Source organism: Bubalus kerabau, chromosome 18 (assembly GCF_029407905.1).
Source record: "Bubalus kerabau isolate K-KA32 ecotype Philippines breed swamp buffalo chromosome 18, PCC_UOA_SB_1v2, whole genome shotgun sequence".
NCBI lineage: Eukaryota > Metazoa > Chordata > Mammalia > Artiodactyla > Bovidae > Bubalus > Bubalus kerabau.
The window spans coordinates 31,028,783-31,051,160 of record NC_073641.1 but is presented as its reverse complement, the minus strand read 5'-3'; the positions used below and the strand labels follow the sequence as shown (position 1 = coordinate 31,051,160).

At 34.8% G+C, this 22,378-nt stretch overlaps 1 protein-coding gene across 1 annotated transcript in view; it reads right to left on the bottom strand.

Annotated features, from left to right (window-relative positions):
* Positions 1-22,378, bottom strand: part of HCN1 (hyperpolarization activated cyclic nucleotide gated potassium channel 1) — a 440,279-nt gene that overhangs the window by 371,581 nt on the left and 46,320 nt on the right. Inside the window, exon 2 of the mRNA XM_055554728.1 lies at positions 12,507-12,930. Within this exon, the coding sequence (XP_055410703.1) occupies positions 12,507-12,930 (424 nt within the window). The remainder of the gene's footprint in view (positions 1-12,506; positions 12,931-22,378) is intronic.

Genomic DNA, 22,378 nt, shown 5'->3' with positions numbered 1-22,378 from the left:
CATAATTTTATTTTTAATATAACAGATCCAAGTTTATATGCAATAGGCCAACTTAGTGATCCATTCCAGACAACTCTGTCTCTATCTCTAAGCTATTCCGACTCCTTAAGTAATACTAATATGCAAATAGCTCCAGCTCATTGCCTCCCAAGTGCATAGTAAGATTGCTCTTCTTGACTGCTGGTGGCTAGGTGAGGTTATGTGACAGATTTTGGCCAAAGAGTCATAGAAAGTAATATATATATATATCACTTTGAGGCGAATCATTGAATTCTCCGTTAAGACCCTATAAGAAGCTGCTAAGATATCTAGGGCCAAGTGATAACATCTCAACATTAAAAGAAAAAATTTTGTCTCCATAAAACCATTAATAACTCAGAGACCACACACTGAGTAATACTGAATATGATTTCTAAAATCTCAGAGCATGAGGGAAACACTTTTAAGGAAATCCTCTTCCAAATCTGAGGACATCTTGATTGTTTTTTGCTAATGATAACATGCTTATATGACTGAACTGTGAGGAAATTATTATGTTTCTTTCCTTTAAGAAACTGTTAGCAGCATAATTTGGGATAAAATATTTATAAATAGCTGTGAAATTTTATCACATTTAAATTGTATTTTTAACCTGAAGCATTTCCTCTCCACATCAAATAAAATAAATGAATAAAATATATTATCATCTGAAGATCCATATGGAGTAAAAAAAATTAATTTTGATATGTTTGGTCTTGCAAATTAACATTTTCTGGTTAGGAGTCTGTGCAAAAGCATCCATACTATAGAAAAGAGAACAAGAGAGTAAACGAGTGAGAAACTAGGTTCTTCCTGTCAAATTCTCTCACTAATTACAGAGTTTATAATGCTATGTATGAAATTTAACTATAATGTTCTTTCTGCTTCCTAAAAAGTTCTTTACATTTATAAATCTTTCATAAATGTGTACAGTTTGAATGTTATGAAAATGTTTCATAGTCCATTAATGGGAAGTAATTTTGCAATCTCAACACAGTATTGATATTACTTTATTAATACATAAAATTGCTTTTACTGCTTGTAAAACTCAACAAATTTTAAATGGCATGGCATTTTACAGCTTTATTTCTACTTATTAATCAAAGGAGGATAAATATCTAACTCAGACATCAACACTCCCCATTCCTGCTCCTTTAGCAGACTTAGTGAATTGACTGTGGAGTTCTTTGTGCCTGAGATGTAGTCTTACAATTTTACTCAGAATATCCCATTCAACAATTTTGAATAGATATGTTACAATTGTTTATTTCCTTTTCTAATTCTTCCACTAGATTACAAAATCTTATTTAGCAAAAGTCATTGATTATCCATTTTTGTATTCCTGTATGTAGTACAGTACTCAGCATCTGGTTGGTAGCCAATTGATTTATATTACATACTACATCTGATAACAATATAAAGATATGAAGTTCACAAATGAGTAATCAGCAAAGCATTTAATTACGTAGTCTCTTATTTTTTGTTCGAATGGTTAGTATGTGATTACACTCACAATATTTAATTGGAAGTACAGAATCATACACTTAAGAAATGTGCTACTAAGCAGAATTCTTTCAAAAACAGTAGAATTTTTCTAGGACATGTGCTAGCTAAAAATCTTTTCATCTGAAACCACATAGTCATCTTCTAATTTCAAGACACAGGAGATTTTTGGAACATCAGAAATAACAATTCAACTAAATGGAAAGGGGGATGGAAGATTTAGTTGGTAAAATTCCCAGCAATAAGACTTGGAAACATTAACACATTTATCTCCAACACGAGGCAAAAACTGGTAATTGGCAACAAGGAAAGACTTCAGCAAAACTGTGTTTTTTTTTCAATCACTTTCTGTTGTCTTTCTCCCCTGCATCCCAACTAAACTTCTCACATGAAGCAGAACCCCTCTCATGCAAATGCACCTCTCATTCAAGTTGCAAAACTCATATTCATACACCTATTTTTTTTTTTTAAGAATTACTCAACTACTTGAGAATTTTTCTCACTACCTAACAACCAAGAGCCTACTAAAATATTACCTGGTAGTGGCTTAAACTACTTATTTGAAGTTCTATAAAATATTCTTGAAGGAACAAAAATGAATCATTCCCCAATGGTTAAATTTTAGTCATTAATGTCACAATTCCCAAAGTATGTCTGGAAACAGAAAACTAGTCACTTAAAACTTGCAGAGTTCACTATACATAACTTGGCTTTGCATGTCACAGTAATAAATACACATATAACTTTTGAACCCATTCACATTCTAGTATTATTCTAATATGTATATATATTATAACTCTATTGGCAGAAGTTCTTCAAAAACTCTTTTCTAACAAATACAGGGGAGCCTGACATTCTGCAGTCCATAGGATTGCAGAGTTGGATATGACCTAGTGACTGCACAACAACTAATTATTGTCGTTAGAAAATTATTCTGCTTCTCCAGCAAACATGCCAGGGAGAAGGGGAGAGATAATCCTCCACCAGATTAAGGACTATCTAAGTTTGTATTTCATATTGAATAAAAATGGAGAAGCATTTTTAATTTCACAGTATTATTAAAATCTTTGAACTTGAATGATTGTGATTCAGTGTCAATCAGTTGGAAGGAATTGCTCTGAACATATCCGTATCAAGAGATTAATATTTTTACACAGTGAAGAACTGCTTCCCATACTAAAAAGAGTACAGAACCTCCACAAAATTAGTTGACTCCCCAAACACTTCTATTAGATATTATTAGGGAATTAACAACTCTTGGATTCTCAGTCTATCTATATTAGATTTTACACACTATCACAATTCAAATTTCCCCCTTACACTCTGGTATGATGTCAAATATTGAGGAGGATAGGAATTTCTTTTTTTTTTAGGAGAGTTTGTGAAAAAAAATAGTAAAGTAATTTGACTGTCTAATTATATAGTACATTACTATTCTCTTTACACTTTCAGTTTTAGAGTTTACAAAGAATTTTCACATGAATTTTCTTTTTGATGATTAAAACAACCATATGACCTAAGTAGAAGCTTTCGTCCTCATTTTTTTCCCCTGATATAAGTGTCTAGAAACAACTTGTGCAAGGTAATCTTGATTTTCCTTTCCATTTAGCTGAATTTCTTTTGTTTCATATGTTCACCCAGTTCATATCCCACACCAGTAACAACGAAAAATGCACCACATTGAAATAATCAGCATATCATTGCAAATATTCCCACCGATGACCAACCGTGATAATGATGATGTGAAGTCGCTCAGTCGTGTCCGACTCTTTGCTACCGCATGGACTGTAGCCCACCAGGCTCCTCCATCCATGGGATTTTCCAGGTAAGAGTACTGGAGGGGGTGCCATTTCCTTCTCCAGGGGATCTCCCCAACCCAGGGAAAGAACCCTGGTCTCCCGCATTGCAGGCAGATGCTTTACTGTCTGAGCCACCAGGGAAGCATCACCAACCTTAATGGAAACCATTTGGAGTCCACCACTCTTGACAGATAATGATTATCTCAAAATAGCTAGTATTCTTTTCCTTCACAACTGCTTTAAATAATACAAATCCTGGGACTAGTTTCTAGAATCCTTACTCAATGTTTACTTTCCCTTTAAGATGTAATAAGAAAAAGATTTTGTCTTTTTTTTTTTTTAATATGGCCTAAATGGCAGACTTAACTCAAAATAGCCACCAGAATTACATAACCAACCAAATGTATTTCCCTTTCACACTAAGACATGACTTCTCTAACACAAAATCTAAAGTGCGCACATCAGCAAGTTAGAAAGAAAAGTCAAAGTAGGTCTTGCTCATCCATTGCTCAGTACAATTCAAGGGCTCTAATTTTATTTATTCTGGAGTCTTCATAACACAGTAATAATATCTTATAAAGGTGACTTTCTGTGACAATTTCTCGTATATTTCAATACTATGGTTTGTCCAGTGAAATCTGAATCAACTACTACTTTTGACATAATGCGAGCACAACTTTGTTTTCTAAAATATTTCCAATTAATAAAAAACACTTTGACATTGTATCTGACTAAAGCAAAAGACTGACTTGTCAGAAACTGACAATAAAAAGCACATGTTTTCCATCTATGAGTAGATAATTACATTTAACATTCCCTTTAGAGATCAGCTTAATTTTGCCTCATTATTTGAAACAACAAAATCTTCTCGGGTTTCACTGTACCATTTTCCTATTATGTCATGTCTCTTCACATCTCCCCTTTTGTAGATACGTGCATCACAGAATACAAGGCTAAGCAAAGTGACCTGTTCAGCTAAGATCATTACCCAGATAATTAAAGTAACACAATCTACAGCAAGGTGTTTTTATGAAACACTCTGGCAGTTGAACTAGAATTCCAGTTTAAAACAGAATCACATTACAAATTTTGGATCCACTACTCAGGAAACAACCACATCCCAGTTTGCACTCTAACAGCACCCAGATGAGTCTAAAATAGCAGTAGAAGTAATACATGCTGTGTCGACATACACAGTGAAACAGAAAACTGAGACAGTTCTCCAGAAATTCTGGAGAAATGAAAGGCTGAATATGCTTTGTCCTAAATTAGCCTGATTCATTTACTGCTGCAAATTTTTACTAGGTATATATTGGAAAGAAATAATGCATAATAGTATTTATAGTGCTTCCAGTACTTGGAAAAGCAGTAAGCACACTACTGAACTCTCTGTTGAAATTTTACTTGTTTTAAACTAGTGGGGACTTTTATGATAACAATAATGCACATTTCTATAAACCTTAGAGTCTCTAAGTATGTTCAACAGTAACATATCATTTGAACCTCAAAGCCCTTCTGAGAGACTGAGCAGAAAATCATTATTATCCCCATAAATGATGAGCTAGATTGAATTCATCCACAATTTCTCAATTCTCTTGGAATATTTCCCAGGCCTATCCCACTTGGAAGGACATACACTTTCAAGCTGGGTTTTCAAAGTGGCCAATTTTATCAGGATGCCTTATTTAATTTAGAGCTTCTCCTCTACCCTCTATCACACTCATAGCACATCTTTGGTTTTGTTTTTCTTCTATACTATAAAAATCTCCAATTTTAGATTTAAGACACTCTACTGTTTTTCTTATGCTTGTTTACATTTGCTGAATTGAAATTTTCTTGAGGTCATAATTTAACTCATTTAGTAAGTACTCTTGTGCCCCATTATTTTCCAGACATGGAGCCAGCAGCTAAAAACACAGGAAGTCTATGGTTTCTGCCCTTCTGGAGTTTAATATATAGTTGGGAAGGCAAGGTTTAAGAGAAATTACAAAGGTGAAGAATGTTACAAAGCAAAAAGCATAGGGGTATGCCAGCACATTACAGATGGAACTAACACTGCCTGAGAGATTCACTAATTCCACCCTAGGGTATCTTAAGTTAAAGCCGAAGTCAAAGGAACAAAATGTGATGGATGAACTGGGGTTGGCCAAAGGAACAAAGTTCTAGAAAAAGTGAACAACACTTGTAAAGGCCTTAAAAAAGCATATATGATAAACATAAATATGTTCAGCCTAATTAAAAATTAATGAGAAAGTAATTTTCCAGGCTGATGTGGGGAAGACTCAGATTTCAAAGGATCCTGAATTATGGAATTTGTCCTTGTGATAACAAAATGTCATGGAAATATTTTCAGCAGGTGGAAGATATGGTAAAATTTGTTCTTCAAAAATATCACTTTTGAGGCCCGTGGAGGACAAGCAAGAGAGGATTTTTAAACCTAGTAATGACTCTACTATGAAAATGCAAATAAGAAATGACTGATGTTGGCTTGGACTAGGATGGTGACAGAGAGGACTGAGTGAAGGAATATTAGAATTCAGACCACATTCCAAGAAGCAGAACCAGTAGAACTTGGTTACTGTTAACTATGGAGACTGAAAGCAGAGAAGTCAGGGATACTTCTTGGATTTCTGAATTGAGTAACAAGAAATGAGAGAAGGAAGAGACCTGAAGCAGAAATGGACATACTGAGCTTGAGGAGCTCGTGAGATATTTTTATAGCAATGTCATGTAAATTTTGAAGCTTAGGGATACATAATTTGGAAGTTTGGGTTACAAGTCTAGTTATCAACATATAGCAATGGGAGCATATAAACACATGCAAAATGGGAACACAGATTGGGCAATGATGGGGCATTAAGAAATTCTGATATTTTAATCTTAAAATAGGACCCTGGACATTTCAAAATTGATCTTGTATTTTAGCATTAAACTGATATTTCCATATCAAAAGCATCAGTATTATACATATTAGCTTCAGGGTTCTAGCCAAAAAGCATTCATAAAAGTATATATCTCACCCCTAACACATATACATACACCAACACATACTTCGTCAACTTCTTTTTAATTGTCTAGACTTAATAATACTGCCTATCCAAATAGAACTCATCATACAGTACTTTAGAACTCCAGAGGATCTGCTAAAATATCCTCTTAAAAAATATATGGCAATGTTGAAAACAATTCTCTTGAAATAAAGAATTATTTTTAGAGAACAAACAAACTCTTTCTTTAACCTGAGGAGAAAGTATAAATACAGAGAAATCATCTTTACATATGTGAATATCCACTGCCATGCATTTTAGCTAAACATAAATAGACAAGCAATTAGGTGATTCTAAGAGTGTATAAATGAATAATTTCAAGAGAAGATAGTTTGGTATTTCCAAATATAGAACCCTGAAGTAAAACAACCAATAGAGGACACCTAGTGGTCTTCAGCAGAATCAATATATGCCTGCAAAAAATGTTTGGCAACTCACACAAACACAATAATGTTTTTGTTAGTTGATGCACTAATCTGAGAAAGATGACATAATGAATCTATATTTATAAATATTATAGGCATACATAAATTTAAATATTTCAAATAATTTCCATGTATCTCATTTGCTAAGATTAAAATATTAGAATTTAAGGTTGTAGGCATAAGTAAGTCACTTTGAGTATTTCTCCCTAGAATAAATAGGAAATAGAAGGTACGTATTGAATAAACATCCATAAGTGCTAATTTTGAGCATAAGGTCCATTTTACACCACCATGTTTCTGGTGGTATGAAATAAAAATCTCAAGTATCATTGTATCAATAATAAAATTATATAAACACACTGTTAATATATTATTAATGATTATTAACTATATCAAATATTAATACTTAAATTGTAGAACATTACAACTCATATAAGGTCTTATCATATTTTATTTGATATAAATATTTCAATGGCAAGAATATTTGGCAAAGATAAACCTCCTTTTAAATATCTAAAAAGCATCCTGCCTGATGCTGGCTATATATAAAAATGCAACTGTGTGATAAATCTCTTTCTTAACTGATATTATTAGTTCTATCCTCAGTTGTCTCCAATCCTCTTCAATCTGCAGCATTTTAAAATGCAAACTCCCTGCCTCTAAAGCTTCACTGACACCTTACTGGTTGAGTCAGTCCTCAGCACAAATTCCTGCCTATACCTCCAAACTCACTGCCTTTGCAACCCAGATTCAGGAGATGCAGAACTGTGCTGACTGCTTATGCTTCATGTCTCACTGACTGCACTCCTCTGTCCCATGTTTCTCATCTTGGTAATCTAGGCTCCAGCTTCAAAACTCACTTGTGAGTATCCCTGAAGCTTTCTTCTGCAAAAAAATAAGCTGTAATTGTTCATTCCCTCTTTTATGCCATCACTTACCACACCATCTGTGATTATTTTCTCACATGTCTCTTTTTCCTACAAAGCTGGGGTATGCTTTGTATTCTCATGTGTAGCATCTGCATATAGAAGCACTCAGTATATGCTTGGGAGGGAAGAATTAATTTTCCTTTGCAATTATTTAATGGATTTAGACCATGGAGGACTGCCATGTGTTCAGCGGATAGGAGTGCCTGGACAACCGATTGTGTTTAGAACTCTGGACTATGGTACAAGGAGATTCAAGGGCAAAAAGTTGACACTGATGTTCCCTACAGACATTTATGCCCAGGTAAAGAAAAGAAATGCATACAGGAGAATTTACAACCAGACTATGAGCATGAACAAATGCAAGCAGAGATAGTAGAACTGTTCAAAGTAAAAGTACTGACCATTATAGCATAGTCCCTCAATGTAGAATATTTTCAGAGGTGTTTGAGCATTAAATGAATAATGAATAATCCTTCGGAAAAGGAAGGCTTTCCAAACCTGAGCTGTGACACATGCAAAATTAGCAGATGCAGGAAAAAAAAAAATCCATTCTCTGCCAGAAGCATTATAAAACTAAAAATCAAACAGAAAAGAGCTGTTTGGTGCAAATAAGAAGTGACAGTGGTGAGATGGGGAAATGGTTCGTTGAGAGCCTTGAAGGCAAGCAAAGAAACACAGATCTGATACCACAAACAGGGAGCCTCCCTGGATTCTAGCAGAGGGAAGGCTTATCAAAACAATAATGTTTGCTTATGGCAAGTCTTAGAATTCTATGTGCTGTCTAAAAAATGGAAGTAGTTATAATATGCATGGTATAATTATAACAAGAGTTAGTTTCTAATCTATACCAATTAGAATGCTAAAATTATGAAAGACAGAAACTGCAGTCTGTATTAGCTCCCTGTGGAATACATTTCCTTATTAATGCCCTGTTGTTAAACATAATTTGTATATATATCTGCCTCTAAGCCAACATAAAAATCTAATACTGATTGCTATAAGAGCATTGCAATATTCCAGACACATTATTCATCTGAAATGTCTGTAGACATACATGAAAATCAGAACCACAGCCCTCTTTCTTGCCTCAAAATAGGCATGTTGCTTGTGATAGGTCTAAAATCTACACCCAAATGGTTGAGAGGATAGTAAATGAGGAATAAAAAATATATATATTATAAGTATGTATTCCAAAGCCATAGTTATTACAGGAGTTTCACGTGTTTACCATACCTGTATTATACTGCCCATGAAGAATTTGTACTTTCTATGACATTGAATCCTACAAACAGATAACCATTGCAGACTAATATTTCTCTTTTCAATTATTGTTTCCAAAATATCTAATCATTTCAAGGATCATCTGCCTTTGATAAAACAACAGGGATCAGCAGCTGTAACATTCAAGGTTCCTAGAACTCTTCACCTTTACTAACCAAATAATCTCCTATTTACTAAGCTCTTAATCTACCCTTTATCTCTTCAGTGGCTGGTGAATGTCAAAATTGTTAATAACATTCCATTTAATTTCTGAGGATTTCCTCACCATATGTCTCTTTTAGGAGGATCACAAAGAATGAGATCTTTCTGTGATAGGTTGCAAACCAGCAGTCTGGACTGGGTCACTGACTTCACAACAATAACAACAATGCTGAATTAAGGGATGCTTTTTTTAAGTCCAAATACAAAACTGAGAGAGATTCCATTTTCTGGAGATTATAGGAAAAGGAATTTTCTGATCTGATTTATCTAAACAATCACCCCAGATCTTCACCTCACATGGCCATACATATAAAGTTTCAGTACAGTGTCAGAGAGCTTTAATTTTGCATCCTAAAGCTATTGATCTTATCATTGCTTCTGGAAGACAACTCCCCATGCTCCCTAACACCATGTTTCATAAATTTGTTGGCCAAATCAGCTCTTTCCTTCAGTATTAGCCACTATGTTTAAGTTTAGCAGGCTAGTAACATAAGGGCTAAAATTTGACATTTCTCTATTTCATTCACAATATTTCTTGAATTTATCTGGCTTTGGAACTTCTTGTTGCTTTTCAGTTGAACTACTTCAGACCTGGGGGGGAAATTTTTCATTGAAGATGGAAGCAGTTTCCTATAGAAGGCAGCCGCTTTCCTTGGGAATGATTCATTTAGAACTGTGGCAGCTTCCAGACTTCACACATTACTTCCCCAAATTTGCTGAATTTAGCATGAGCCAGCTTGGTACTAAAACGCTCAGAACTCAAAGACATGTGGGTGAACCCACATCTTCCTCTGTACTCTTATTCCAAATGCTCAGAGAGAAACCTGATTACTTGTTGTGTTTCTACTTGTAAACACATCCTGGTGGCATTTATAAAACTTAGGTAGAGATATACTAATTTGGAACCATTCACGTTTTTTTGGTGACTTTGGTTTCAATCATGCAGGTAATGCAATCACGAAATAATAAATCCGTAATAAATTTGGGGTTAATTACTACTGTTTTTTTCCTCTAACAGTATTACAAACAGATATTAAATATCCATGATATATGTGATATTATATGGGGCTATCATATAATCAAGAAAACATTCTTCATGAAGTGAGCTTATGGTTCATTTACTATCAATGTCATTTATTTATAAGTAAGATTATGCCAACTCACAACTCGAGCCTGAATGGGTTTGGTTACCAAATGTCTGTAATGGCATATTACATTTCATTTTACAGTGACGATGGCAATGAGCCAATGCTCTTGAATTCTATCATGGCATCTGTAGAACACCATCGAGTTACACACACCTAAGTGCCTCTGACCGCTGCCAGGAACCAGAGGACAACAGTGTCCAGGAGCGTGCTCTTCTATGACTACGTAGCCTGCCATTTTATCTGATAGAAAGCCATCTGTTCATCCTTCTGCCATTCTCTAGGGTAATTGGGTTCAAACTACAAGACACTGAAAATAGTCACATTGTCCACTGTATTTTTAATTGTCTGGCTATTTATATCAGTGACTTTTCTTCTCACAGGCTACTCATTAAAATAATTTTATGACCATGTTTTAAGAGGCAAATATTCAAATCATACATTGCTTGGACCACAAAGCTCAGTTAAGAAAAGTTTCCCACGTATTTTATTATACATATAAAATGGTATAATATTAAATCATTTATCACTAAAAGAATATATGTTATAGTGAGAAGCTGTATAGTTCTGTGATTAAGAACTTGGGATCTAGAGTCAGATTGCCAAGGCCAGAATCCCAGTTCTATCTACTACTCTGTGAATCTGAGCAAGTTAGGAAGCTTGGATGAACTAATCCATGTAAAGAATCAAATATATTGCTTGACATATAATAAGCCATCAATAAATATTAGCTATTTTATCAATAATTACCTTGCTTTGATATTAACATTAGCATAATAATGTTTGAGAACCAAACATTTATTACATGTTAGATAGAATGTGCTACATAGAGATACATTACAAGATGAATCCAGTTTCTCAAATGAGCTTCATCTGATTTTAAATATAATTCGTATCCATATTTTAAGAATGATCCGTTTTTATGCCTTTTAGCAGTGTCTTATACTGGCTTTTATTGCTGCATGTCATTTCCTGAAATCCTAGGAACCAAAATGCCATCAACAAGCACACACAAAACGCTGCCACAGTCCCACAGAAAGCAGAGCTAATGTTCACAGGAGTTTCACCTTATGACTTGTTAAACCTAAATTCCAACATATAATTCATCCTGAAAAGCATTTCTGTAGCTAGTAAAGTAGCGATTAATGCCTAGTCAATGTGCTGCTTTCTTTAGTGCAGGTTTAGTCACTCTGGAGGCCTTTTTGACCCTTATTTTTATGCAGACAATAAAGTTCAGGTTATAATTAATTTTTAAGGTGTGTTTAGAAGGAAAAGAAAATCAAAAAACTAATATGCAGACTGTGAAATTAGGGACTTAACCTCCTTTGCTTGGTGATGGGACATTTGACTCACATGTTTAGAAACTCCAGTTTCCAAAGCCCTTTCAGGTCCCACCCAGTGTCTAAGCCCTTTCAAGTCCCACCCACTGCCTAAGAACAATGGATGCCCTATTCAGCAGAACATTGGCCAGATTCACTGTTTTTATTCACTGTATTATTTGTGTTTTCTATGTAATAATTTCCCTTCAGGATATGCTGCTTTTCAGTATTATGAAATGATCTAGCAGGGAGAATCTATAATAAATAACCATAACACAAAGAATAACAAAGAGTAAAATTATTACACTAAAATGTCTTTATATATACAAGTTGGAAATACGCAAAAGAATCTTTTTTCTTCAAGCATGATTCTCTGAAGTTTCAAAATGAGGAAACATATTCCACATTATTTCACAGAACTAATGATACAAACTAGCAATCGGACCCTACAATTTTGTCAAAGATGGCACTTGATGTGTTAGATAAAACAAATTAATATTACATGGTATATAAAAACAACCTCCCATAGTGAAGGAGCAGTTGCACTGGTTAAGATAAATATTTGCTGATTAAAGTAGATTTGCTTTTGAAAAGACTGAAGTGGCATAAGACAATTGCCTTACAATCGCGAACTTCTTCACTTTACTCAAATTCAATTTTCGACCATATCTTTTAAAGTTGCAAATGCATCACTATGTACCAAAAAGAAAAAAAATGAAATTTTTCTTTTTGAACTTCATAAAACTCATTATACATGGCATAGCTGTTCATTTTAAAACCACTAAAGTTTAAAATCTCATGATATAGAAACTTTATATAAAGGAAAAGATATGTCTTACCTCTTCCCACTGATGTATGTATCTAATTAACCTTGAAAGTCGTAATAAACGCAAGAGACTGAGAATTTTTGTAAACCTCACAATGCGAAGTGCCCTGGCTGTCTTGTAAACTTCCGAATCCATTCCTTTTTCTACAATGAGAAAGATATAATCCACTGGGATTGATGAGATGAAGTCAACCACAAACCAGCTTTTTAAATAATTCATCTTGATCACTTTAGGGTCCAGGATGATTTCAGAACTGTCTTCATTGACAGTCCCAGTCCTGAAATTCATGATCAAGTCCAAAAGGAAAACTGTATCTGAAGCCACATTGAAAATAATCCATGGTGTTGTTGTCTGTTCTGTAAAGAATGTGATTCCAACTGGTATGATGACCAGATTTCCAACCATCATTATAAGCATTATTAAATCCCAATAAAACCTACAATAAATAAAAGAAATCATATTTTAAGACGTAGACAATAATCAGTCCTCCCCCTCCCCCACCGCCACCATAAAAATTATTACGGAGTCAGACATGACTGAGCACAAGCACAAAGTTAAATAAATGAACAAACTGCTCATTTTGTAAACAAGATAGCTCTTTCAATGGCCATAAAGTTAAATCTAAGTAAAATAAATATATTCCTAAAGCAAGACAGTGTGACTATAGAATTCTAACAATTATTTGAGATGAAGTTATAGAAATAAGTTCATGAAGACCCATACCCCCATTTATCTCATAAAGAAGTAAAAATAAACTCCCTTTATAGTTACAATATGGATGAAAACAGGGAGATCTATATTATAAAGAACTACTTTAAAAGACTCTTTGGAGATACTTTGAAGTATTTTATATATAAAATCTTCAATCATAGATTAGAATAAACAGTAATAAATAGGGCACATAAAAACTATGGTACTGCAAATTTATAACTACAGATTAGGTAAATCACAAATTCTAGAACTGCCACAGCTTCACAGCACTCCAAATATTTATGCTCTATTTTTCTTAATTTGAAAAGAGAAAACATTATTAATTCTGTTCTAAGGCTAAAAATATTTGAACAGACACTAGGTTTGAAATCAGAATCTACTTAAAATCTGCACTTTTAACACTGCTTAATTGAACAGCTACTTTAAATAGATTACCACTATTTTTCCAAACAATTATTTGTTTAAAATTTCTGATTTCATTTTCAACATAGCTGTGATTATTAGCTACCTTTTGAAACATTCTTATCCCACCTTATATTAAAATTAGGAAGTTTATTCCAGGTTAATATTGTACTAACATAGAGTTAAGATTTATCAATATATGACAAATTCATCAAAGATTATTTTAATATTGCTTTCATTTGATTTCTTTAAAGTCTATTGACACTGTAGTTAGGCTAGGTAATAGACCACACTTGTTACAGTAAAGACTTGTAAAAGTAAAGAAACAAATCAACTAATACAACTCTATGGTCATAAAACAGTCTACAGAAACATGGACTACTGCATTCTGGTTGAAGATGTAGTCTCTGAGCAGTTATTTTTTACAAAAATTGTATAAATTTTCATGACAGACATTTCTGTTAACCAAGACATTTTTATTTTATATTAGTTCTCCTACTTAGACTATTTGGGCTACATTTTTTTAAGGCATACATTTGCATGAACCTTTCAAAGTTATTATCATTCCTAATTATGAGTGACTCTTTGGTTAAAAGTAGTAGTACAAGAAAGAACTATAATAGTCTCACTCTGCCCTTGTTTCTACTCTCACCTCAGAATTATATAAAAGATTAATGTTTCTCATTTTGAAGATTTCACCAGTTTTTCTGTCATAACTTACCTATAGATTTATGGATAAGTATACAAATACAAAATGTCAATCATATAACATGCACTGGTAATTACAACGAAATTCTTTCTCTCTTTTTTTTTTTTTCCTTTCCTAATGGAAATGCAAAATATGCCATTTAATACACTAAGGACAGAGGAGAGATGTAGATAACATGCAATACTGTAACAGATGTTTCACAAAAAAGTGACATCACTGAACTCTAAAATGAAATCATGTGTGCCCTGAGAATTTTCACTTTACTGGACCCTTATCATCTCTTCTCAGGGCTCCACTCTGCTTTTCCCTGAAAGGCTGCTGTTCCCTTGGGTGTCACACATAGCCCTTTTATCTTCTATTCTACACATGCTCTTTGGGCAATATTATACACTCATCCATGTCTTTCATGATTAATTCATAACTGATGACTACAAAATGACTATCTCCAGTCCATTCCTGTCTTCTAAGCCTCCCAATCCTAATAATCAACAGTCTAATTAAATCTATCCCCTTGCATATCTCATACTCATGTCAGACAACACACCCAAGCTCAATCTCATCACCTTCCCTCCCACAAATATCCCTCAGATGTTTCCTATGCCAGAAAATGGTACAATGTTATACCTCATTTGGAACCATCCTAGATAGCTGGAACCAGCCTAGGTAACCCCTGGCCAAAAATCTACTCAATTTCATTATTCAATCAATTACCAAGGCTATTTGGTTCTAACATGTAAATGTAAGTTGAATTCATCCATTTGCCCTTTACCATTCCCACTGCAGCTGTCTTCAACCAGAAATTCTCACCAACTGTTTAATTCAGAGAGAAGTTACTTAAATTATCTAACCCTAAATTTTCTTATCTGTAAAATAAAGATTATTATAGAACCAAATGTTGTTGTTTTTTTATGTACTATATGCAAATCACAGATGCTAGCATATAACAAGCTGTGGCACACAATGCTGGAGTTATACTTAGTATTCATTTACCTTTCCTTGCTTACCGAAAGAAATCCAATTTTGGGAGAGGAGTCAGGAGCCTTTTGAAAAGTACTCATTTTTAAAAACATGCTTATATTTCTGCTTTTTTTTTTTTAAGGGAAAATCATATTCTACCCTTCTTAGTCAACAGAAATGAAAAGGATAAAGTGTCATCCACTCTTTATTATAGCAATAATGTTTACCACACTGTGGCTTTTTATTAGTGGTGCTTAGTAAGGACTGAAGCCGTTAGATATCTCAATATCAATATGATGCTCGATTAAACCTTATAATTTCCTTTTAAAGTATCATTGACCCTATTTTGCAGTCATAAACACAATTCTTTAGACTTTGCATAATATAACACTTCTTTGGTTAACATGGATTCATTCCTTAGCTAGCAAGGAAAATATAGTTATCACTCACTCTAGAAGTTGCTTTAAAAAACAGCAATGAAGATGTTCCTGAAAACTGACCTCATGAGACTCACACCTCTCTGGCCATGAGCTTCTCCTCTTAACTCTTTGCTTTGAAAGTTTCTTTTCCCCTTAACTCAATTTCTATGTCTTGTACATTTTATTACAGAATTGTCTTTCCTACCTACCCCCTTTTTGCATACCCATTGTTGTGTCTCGACTTCAGGCAAAGCTAGCTTTTGCTTAGAATATCTCAAAAAGTCTCCTGTCTATGTTATCCGATCAATTCAACCCACAAGTTCCAGAGCAACCATCTAACATGTAACATACAGGTGAAAAACCAACATGGACCCTCTCATTTAGGTAAAAACACCAAGGCACTCCCTAATATAGCTTCCTCCTCCCTTCTTATCTCTTCTTTAACATTTTATGGTAAGTACCTCATGACTCAAGCAAGATAGTACTTACTTTTAATTGCCATCATCATAACCTAGGTACATATATAGGAGATATGGTCACTTCCATTCTACGAGTTCCTTTTCCTATCAGCATTTTACCTGTCCTTCAAGTCCTGTTCTGGCAATTAATTTTTAGGCTTTTTTTTTTTTTCTTTACAACCCCCAGAACATTTATTTTCAGTATGTTTCTTATTTCATTTTTGCTCTTGTTACTAATTATTTGAAGTTCAAAACTATCCTATCCTTACATGTATATATATGTATGGCTCAGTCCCTTTGCTGTTCATATGAAACTAACAAAACACTGTTAACTGGCTAGTCCCTGATATGAAATAAAAAGTTAAAAAAAAACTATTTTGTCTTCTGTTTAACTTCTGCACTAATGCAGACAGTATCCAGGACAGCAAACGCTAAGAAGATATATTAATTAAATTTTAAGTAGAAACATACACTTCATGAAGATATTTAAAGAAATCCTTTTTTTAATAAGTCAAAGGTCATTAATGTAGTAAATACTTTCCTAATATACCTTTTGGGCTTCTCAGGTGACACTAGCAGTAAAAAACCCACTTGCCAATTCGGAAGACAGAAGAGACACGGGCTTGATCCCTGGGTCAGGAAGATCCCCTGGAGAAGGGAACAGCAACCCACTCCAGTGCTCTTGCCTGGATAATCCCATGGACAGAGGAGCCTGGCAGGCTACAGTCCATGGGGTCACAAAGAGCTGGACATGATTGGGCAACTAACATGTTTACTATATCTTTTATATTATATAACTCTAGATTTTATTGATTGAGGACTTTTATAATACAGGACACATTAAAATAAACAGAAAACTAAGAGATTAAAAATATATTCTTAGTTCAGACAGCCTACAAGCAAACAGTTTTGGATTTGACATCTGGTTTTGAATGTTATAAAACCCTCTCTTATTTATCCTGCTTTTAGAGACAGTAGTTGTCAAAGATAATGATTAGACTTTGAAGGTAGTCTAGGGTTCAAATCCTAGTAGCGTTAGCTGTCGGAGGAGGCAATGGCAACCCACTCCAGTACTCTTGCCTGGAAAATCCCATGGACATGGACAGAGGAGCCTGGTAGGCTACAGTCCATGGGGTCCGGAAGAGATGGACACGACTGAGCGACTTCACTTTCACTTCTCACTTTCATGCATTGGAGAAAGAAATGGCAACCACTCCAGTGTTCTTGCCTGGAGAATCCCAGGGACGGCGGAGCCTGGTGGGCTGCCGTCTATGGGGTCGCACAGAGTCAGACACGACTAATGTGACTTAGCAGCAGCAGCAGCAGCATTAGCTGTATGGTTTGGGGCAGGGTATTTAATTGTTGTGACCTTCAATTTTCTCCTATTCTCAGAGTTTCTCTGCCAGGAGGACTGCATAAAAATCATTATGCAAAGTCTATAGAACTTGTGATATAGAAAACTAACTTTCTTATAAATCCAACACTCCCCAGAAAACCAAATCTTGACAATTACAATATAATAGTAACCTAGGTAATAATTTTTGCCTTACACTAAATGTAGATAAAATTCACAAACTAAAAATGGTATTTCAATAATAATTAATATATCACTAAAAGCTATGATCACTTTAATTACTAATAAATGATATTCATAAAAAATTATTTTTATGTTAATCAATTTCCCCCTGTAAGCATTTAGGAAAAAAACTTCTGGTTAAACCCTGCAAATGGTACCAGATGTACACATAGCTATATGGTTTTTCCAGTAGTCTTGTACGGACATGAGAGTTGGACCATGATTCTTTGGCTGAGTGCCAAAGAATTGCTGTTTTTGAATTGAGGTGCTGGAGAAAACTTTTGAGAGTCCCTTGGACAGCAAAGAAATCAAAGTAGTCAATCCTAAAGGAAATCAACCCTGAATATTCATTGGAAGGACTGATGTTGAAGCTGAAGCTTCAATACTTTGACAACCTGATGCGAACAGCCGCATCTTTTTTCATTGAAAAAGACTCTGATGCTGGTTCTTTTCCTGATCCCTGATGCTGGGAAAGATTGAGGGCAGGAGGAGAAGGGGGTGACAGAGAATAAGATGGTTAGAAGGCATCACCGACTCAATGAATATGAATTTGAACAACTCTAGGAGATAGTGAAGGACAGGAAAGCCTGGCATGCTGCAGTCCATGCGGTTGCAAGGAGTCAGATATGACTTAGCAACTGAGCAACATCTCTTTTACCTATGGTTGAAGTCAGTTGATACGATAAACTAGTCCCCCTACTCACACTTAAAAGTCACTCCTAACAATTATATCTTTAGATGTCAAACATAAATTAGGCATACACTTGTAAACCAACTTACTAGGTTTATCAACCTAAACAAATAAATAAACAAAGGTCCAGATGGATTTACTTTTTTATAAAACAGTCTTTGCAATTACATTTCAAATTTTATTTAAAACGGATTCAATTTTCAGAAGTCCAATTAACAGCCTAATTATTGGGCATATATATCTTGAATAACATGATGTCTTCTCTTAAATGCTATGTCTCCTTCCTAGTACTATCAGTGGCAATTCACCCCACCAAGTCTTAGCAGCCAATACCTGAGCTTTGATCTGACAAGTTCCTGGACATTCTTTGTCACCTTACAAATCTCATTACTTACACACAGAATATTCACACTGGGGTTAATATTTTGTAGGACACATGCCTATCCTAAGCCTTGCAAAGAAATTTTCCAAGTCAGCCCTATTATGGGGTCTAATGCCTTGTTGTTTCACAGGGACAAATTCATGTCTAAACGGGGTGGGGAATGAAGGTATCAGAAAACACAGACAAATATAGGTATTTGAAGTGAAAATACACTAGCTTTCTCAGTACAGTAAATATCCCAATTTGTAGGAAAGTTTAGCTTAACTTATGGATAAAATTAATTTAAACCGTATTTGAAGACAAATGCTTTCCAGTAAACAACAATTTACCCAATAAGAACTTGAGTATGGTGGGAGGTACATTATGTTTTAGCTAATCTTATTTATTAAAATGAGCTAAAGGGACAGAAATTTAATCCCTAAGAAGGTATTGGATTTGTCCCAGGCCAGGAAAAAGTAAACATGTTTGTTCTGCTTCCCCCTTCCTCTGAAACTGCAGTTTTTTCTTTGTGTGTTAATTTTCTTCCATAATAGCCTTAAAGTGAAGTTAAAGTGAAGTCGCTCAGTCGTGTCCGACTCTTTGCGGCCCCATGGACTATAGCCTACAAGGCTCCTCTGTCCATGGGATTTTCCAGGCAAGAATACTGGAGTGGGTTGCCATTTCCTTCTCCAGGGGATCTTCCCAACCCAGGGATCGAACCCAGGTCTCCTGCATTGCAGGCAGATGGTTTACCCTCTAAGCCAGAGTAAACTCTTCAATAATAGCCTTATATTGGTCCATATACTCTCATTTGTGGCATTTTAAAATTCTGTTCACTCCTCCCCCGAAACCTTCAGTTTCTATGACTCGGCATTTTCATAATTCTTCACTCATTTTTATATATTAGCAGAAATTAACTTTCCTCAAGCTTTACCTGACATCCCTTTTTCCACCAATAAAGTGGGCATTCTATAAGACAAGGTCAGCCCATATTTCATCCCTCTATTCACTCTCTCATTGGTCTCATCAGCCACACATGCTCACCTGATATGGTACTGTGAATGGTTATCACTGGCCTTAACCTCTGAGATAAACTGATGCATTTCTAATTACATCCTGCATAATTAGCGGCCTCTGAGTATCCCAGTGGAACAGCCATCTCAAAGACTGAAATCCAAACCAATGAACCTTACAGCCTTAAAACAATTCTCCTGATATTATGTCTGCTTATTGTAGCATAGCTTCTTTTTTTTTCTGTTAGCCAGCCACTAAGCAGAAAATTTTTAAATTATCCTTGATCCCTCTGTAATCCCAATTCTGGCCTTTGGTCATTTGCCCAGACTTACATTCCTTCTAATACAATAGTTTTCATATTCAGCTTTTCACTTTGTTCCAATGCCATCATTCTCTATGAAGTTTATATTATATCATTATTCTGCTTACTAATTTTTCTGTTTCTACCTGCCCCAGGAAATTACTTCCTATTTATATCTACCAGACTTTTCCTATTGCTTGCAAAATGAAATGTAATCATTCAAAATCCTCTAGAGTATGCACCAATCCTGTGTCTGGAAGCTTATCTTTTTGTACACAGATGATCCTCAACTAAATTCACAGTGGGGGAAGGAGAGGGTAGGATGGGCTGAGAGTAGCACTGACATGTATATATACAATCCCATGTGTAAAACAGATAGCTAGTGGGAAGCTGCTATGTATACTTATAGCTGGTTAACACTATTGTACAGTAGAAACCAATACAACATTGTAAAGCAATTATTAAATAAACAATTAAATAAACTTAAGAAAAAGACTGTTTTTCAGACTCTGTCTTTGCCATTGCCAAACAAGTGTCTGGGATTTTCTTTTCCCAAAACCCACACCCTACCTCTACGTTAATGGTCAGCTTAAATACCAGTTTCTTCAGATTACCTTCTTTTATTCCATTCCCAGATGAGCTGGAATTTTGTCTTCTTCCTTCCCCAAACCCCTATCTCAAGTTCTCTGTGAATTCCAGCATTTGAGGGCACCGACGAGTGAATACTCAATATCACACCATAATGAGATGTCAGCAATAATTTGATAAAGACCATTTAAAAAAAGATGTCTGAAAATACTGCTTTCATGCTTATTCCAAGCCAAACTCTATGCCAGTTTTCTTTACTCTTAAATTGCCTAGCAAATATGTTTCAGATTTCCCAATGATCAAATTTCAAATAAATCCAATTTATCTTAGAGTGTTTATTACAATATTGTAAGATTTTAATTAAAATGCACATGATTACTTGTTCTTTTGTATGGTTTGGAAATTAATAGCTATGTATTTATTTTTTACTTCTTCTTGAGTGGTATGTCATATTTTTACACATATTTTCTTGCTTTAAAAAACAGGAATAAAAGATGTAATTCAAGGATACTTTCATGTTATTCAAATTTACTTCAAATGAAGGCTACAACTTTTATTCCTCTGAACCAAAACATCTGCTTATCCTTAAATTTCCCATATGAAATACATTTCTATAAGTCTATAGCTTTCATCAGAAGTTATAGAATGAAGAACTCCCTGAGAATTAAGTAATCCTATGCTGTGGTATTGTCTTTATGATGACATATAGATATTACATAAAAACAAAAATCCTAAATGTATAAAAGGTGAGTATAAAATGTATAAAATAGCTCCTACTCTTTTTTAGAGTCCCTTAAAAAGTCTAATTTAAAACTATTTCTTAGCTTCTTAGTATTTTTTTTTTTTTAATTTTATTTTATTTTTAAACTTTACATAACTGTATTAGATTTGCCAAATATCAAAATGAATCCGCCACAGGTATACATGTGTTCCCCATCCTGAACCCTCTTCCCTCCTCCCTCCCCATTCCATCCCTCTGGGTCGTCCCAGTGCACCAGCCCCAAGCATCCAGTATCGTGCATCGAACCTGGACTGGCAACTCATTTCATACATGATATTTTACATGTTTCAATGCCATTCTCCCAAATCTTCCCACCCTCTCCCTCTCCCACAGAGTCCATAAGACTGTTCTATACATCAGTGTCTCTTTTGCTGTCTCGTACACAGGGTTATTGTTACCATCTTTCTAAATTCCATATATATGCGTTAGTATACTGTATTGGTGTTTTTCTTTCTGGCTTACTTCACTCTGTATAATAGGCTCCAGTTTCATCCACCTCATTAGAACTGATTCAAATGTATTCTTTTTAATGGCTGAATAATACTCCATTGTGTATATGTACCACAGCTTTCTTATCCATTCATCTGCTGATGGACATCTAGGTTGCTTCCATGTCCTGGCTATTATAAACAGTGCTGCGATGAACATTGGGGTACTCGTGTCTCTTTCCCTTCTGGTTTCCTCAGTGTGTATGCCCAGCAGTGGGATTGCTGGATCATAAGGCAGGTCTATTTCCAGTTTTTTAAGGAATCTCCACACTGTTCTCTTAGTATTTTTTTAATCAATAAAAATTTTACTCTCTTTGATTCTCAGCATTTAATTCTTTAAGGAAAGCAAAAATATTGTCAGGAGTCATGTCAACCAAAATGTATTCTAGTACCATTTATTCCAGTATAAGATTCACTAAGTTGAGTCT